This window comes from Sinocyclocheilus anshuiensis, unplaced genomic scaffold, assembly GCF_001515605.1.
Source record: "Sinocyclocheilus anshuiensis isolate Anshui unplaced genomic scaffold, SAMN03320099.WGS_v1.1 scaffold697, whole genome shotgun sequence".
NCBI classification, from domain to species: Eukaryota; Metazoa; Chordata; class Actinopteri; order Cypriniformes; family Cyprinidae; genus Sinocyclocheilus; species Sinocyclocheilus anshuiensis.
Window position 1 is genome coordinate 2522253 of NW_015538036.1, and position 4321 is coordinate 2526573.

The 4321-nt window shown below is 37.8% G+C and overlaps 1 protein-coding gene across 1 annotated transcript in view; it reads left to right on the plus strand.

The window, feature by feature from the left end:
• Positions 1–4321, plus strand: part of wdfy3 (WD repeat and FYVE domain containing 3) — a 75676-nt gene that overhangs the window by 4519 nt on the left and 66836 nt on the right. The window contains exon 2 of the mRNA XM_016477539.1: positions 1033–1243. Coding sequence (XP_016333025.1) covers positions 1033–1243 — 211 coding nt within the window. The remainder of the gene's footprint in view (positions 1–1032; positions 1244–4321) is intronic.

Sequence of the window (4321 nt, forward strand, 5' to 3'; positions counted from 1 at the left end):
GGAAAATAATGTGTTTTTTGAACCTTAAACCGCATAAACACATTTCATTACACCAAATACACAAAATAATGTTTTTTTTAGCAACATCATATGACCCCTTTAAGTGTGCTTTAAGTAATAAATGGAAAGCAAAGTTATATTAATCCATATAGATAAAAATGTCCAGAGCTTATTATCGTTACATTTTATCATGATCTTGATGATATATTGTTTATTGCCCAGCCCTTTTAGCAAGCCATGTAGCTTATTAGGGCTGTGCAATTAATCGCATGCGATTGTCATGCGCATCTCGTAAGTAATGCCGGTTCCGTGATTAGTAGTAAATCACCATCACGTGTTTTCAGATGGAGCGTCATTTATCGCCTGGCATAATGAGCGCGATATTGCCTAGCTTGTCAGTGAACTACTGCTCTGTGTAGTAAAGCTCTGTGTAGCCTATTACTATCAATTGGCTGTTTCCTGTATGTTTATTTGCTAATTTTTGTTTGTAATTTGCAGTTAGTAAGAGAGAGAGTTAGTTTGTGTCTGATTTTCCTATATGAACTGTAACTTACTGTACATGGAATGGACAATTTAAAGTGCAGCAATTGATAAGAATGAGAATTACAAAATCACACAATAGCTTCTCAATAATAGTAATATTTATCCTAAGGGCTTGTGCAGTTATACACAAATCGTGTTGCTTTATACATAGATACTTAAGTTTGCTTTCATCGCTGTGTCCTTGAAATGAACCTAAATAATATCTTGGATCCAGTTTTGTTTGCATGTCCTGCAGTATTTCTGTACCTGCAGCAGAATCCTCACTAAAGGGTCTCAGACAGAAGCAGTTCACTGCAAAAAATAAACAGGCTGAATTTGATCTGCAGTTTGAAGCTAGCATATCAACGTCACATTAGAAGTGGACTTTCACAATCGACGATCAATTTCCCTGACATCTCGTTATTTTTTCCCCCTCCCCTCCCCACCCTCCCCTTTTCATTTCCTCCATTTCACAAAACCTCTCTTTTGTCTATTTGTCTGTTCTGTCAGGGCTGGCTTCGGCCTCAAGAAGCCTCTGAAAATGAATATGGTGAAGAGGATCATGGGGAGGCCGCGGCAGGAGGAGTGTAGCCCACAGGACAACGCGCTGGGACTCATGCACCTGCGCCGTCTCTTCTCCGAGCTGTGCCACCCACCGCGCCACATGACACAAAAAGAGCAGGAGGAGAAGCTCTACATGATGCTGCCTGTTTTCAACCGGGTGAGAGAGAGATGACTGTTTACATAAAGAGACAGCATCATCATAGTGTAATGTGCATCAGGATAATGCAATTTATTTAAAAAAAAAAAAGCAGAGGTAGACAGAAAGTAGGGAGACTTCTGAGCAGTACAGCCTTACCAGTCAAAATGCATTAACAGAGAAGACAAATATAGTAGACATTTTATTGCACTGATAACACTAAAACACCCCCTGTTCTTTTTTTCTCTCTCTTTTTGTTAGTGTTTTTTTTTTTTTTAAGAGGTTGGAGGTTAGAGGATAATTAGTGACGAGACAACAGCAGCAGGATTTTTTTCTACTGGCTTAGCTGTGGCAGTAGTTCAGATTTCTACTTGACCTGCTAATATTTTCACTAGCCCTGCCATAAAAAACAATTATACATTTTGTTTTTAGCAGTACATTTTTTTATAACAATAAGAAAAAAATTATAATTTTTGTTTATATTCTAAAAATATTATTTTTATTTATTTATTTTTTTTTCCCCAAAAAAGAAAATACAACAAATCATTTATTATAATTGCACCAGTAGCTGGAAGTTGTAAAGCTGTAATGTAACTGATGACTGTAAACTTTATATGCAGAATTGCTAGAAAATCACCAAACAGTGCTAAAAACCAAATATTTAAGTTTGCAAAAAAATAAATAAATAAAAATAAAAGAAATGTATGCTACCATTCATAGGGCTTTTGGGCTACCAGTTGGGCTCAGTAAGATTTATTTATTTATTTTAATTTTTTTTAGTAAATGGGATACTTTTGCATTTGGGATACAGATGCATTTAATTGATCAAAATGTACAGTAAAGACTTTAACATTGCTACAAAATATTCAATTTCAAATAAATGCAATTCTTTTGAACTTTCTGTTCATCAAAGAATCCTAATAAATTGTATCACAGTTTTCACAAAAATATTAAGTAGCACAGCTGTTTTCAACATTTTAATAAAATGTTTCTTGAGGACCGAATCTACATATTAGAATGATTTCTAAAGGGTCACGTGACACTGAAGTTTGGAGTAATGGCTGCTGAAAATCCAGCTTTGCCATCACAGCAAAACATTTAATTTTAAAATATATAAAACAATTATTTTAAATTGTAATTTCACATATTTCACAATATTACTATTTTTACTGTATTTTTGATATTGCTCGCCATGAAAATAGCCATAGAAGCTGGAATGGCGTTGAACACAAATAAACAAACAATCAGTATTTTTGAATAAATGCAGCCTTGAGGAGCATAAGAGACTTCTTTCTAAAACATTAAATAATCTTACTGACCCTAAACTTACAGTAGTGTGTATATAGTCAGTAAATTTCAAATTGTTAGAATGCAAGAACCTTAAAGGTGGGGTAAGCGATTTCTGGTAGCCAATGTTGACATTTGAAATCACCAAAACAAACACGCCCCTACCCCAAAAGGGTCTTGCCCCTATTTTGATAGCTCCACCCCACATATACGTACGCAACCCAGGCAACGATTAGTTCTGTGAAACAAAGCAAAACCAATGTTACACCGTGTCTACACCGGACGCGAGTGGCGCGGCGCGACAAAATACTATGGAACTCATTATAATCAGTGATGCTGTCTACACCATAGATATATATACATATCTATGGTCTACACTGGATGTGGCACAACACGACAAATCCCCGACTGAAAACTGCTGCTGCGTTCTATTCATGACGTATTGACACAAATTTCAAATGATTTTCAACGGTCACTTTGTCGCGTCCAGTGTACTAGACAGACTTTAGCTGTTGCGGCGCAGACACGGTGTTACTCACCTATCGAGAAGAAACAAGGCAACCTCGGCGTCCGATCGCAGGCCTTCCGCTCCTTGAGTTCTGTCCAGCGCTGGAAAGCTGATCCGATATTTACGCGGGTCGTACTTCTTGCCTTATTGCCTTAAGCCTTCTTTTGTTCCACAGACGTTTTCCTCTTTTGTTTTTTATCCGCCATCTCTATCTTTCTGTCGCTCGGCTCGCTAATGTCCGTCCTGTGCACTGAACGCTCTCTCCTCCACATCATGAGTAAACAAGCCCATTACTGCTGATTGGCTACAAGTTTGTTTTGCTAGTCGGCCCGAATCAGTTTTCTAAAGCGTTTTTGAAAAATCGCTTACCCCACCTTTAAACCTGTGTCTTCTTTTACAGACAAATCACTATATTCTTCTAATAATACAAATAATAAATCCCTGTCTTTAAGACAAATTATTTACACTATACTTACTGTTAACTTAAACAATGAGAAGAAGTGAACCAGCAGTTACAAGTGCTTCATTTACAAAGGCTAAGTAGTCGTTATGACATCAAGTGACTCTCACAGGCTGGAGAAGAGCATGATGGTGCTAATCATCCAGCATTGATTATACAGAAACACTGCATATGACCTCAGCTACAGCTCATCATTGTGCATGAAAGAGCGCTGACCTGCTGCAGCCTGTGTGCGTTTGGAGAGCACTTGTAGAAGTGGGATGAAACTGCCTCTCTATTTACAATGCTGTCATATTTGATGCAGAGCTAAAGACTCATGTGAAACGTGGCGTATTAGCATTAACACTGCAGTATGTCTTTCTTGATTTTGATTTCTTCAAACAACAAGAGGCCTGACAGTCTAGATTTGAACATGATGGTCTTGCGCCTCTTATGAATGTTTGTGGTTAGTATACTGATTTAACTGGACATTCTGACTGCGAGCCAGATGCTGAAGGGCAGTTTTGTGAATGTCTTATCAGTGCTGCTACGAAAGCTAAAGAACTCTATAAACTGAGCATACTGCTCTTCAGACATCAAGGGAGTGACTGTTAATTAAACCTCAGCTTTAAAGGTGACTTATCATGAAAATCGGACTTTTCCAGGTTTTAAGTGCTATAATCAGGACCCCGGTGCATCTACCAATCAAGGAAACGTGAAAAAGATTAACTCAGTAACTTTGTTTTGATAAGATTTTTTCTGCAAGCGTCTGAAAAAACGAGCGCGTCTGATCTCGCTCCCCTAGTGACGTGGCAAAGGGATCTCATTATAATATTACCGCCCCTTAATCTGTAAGTTTCCACGG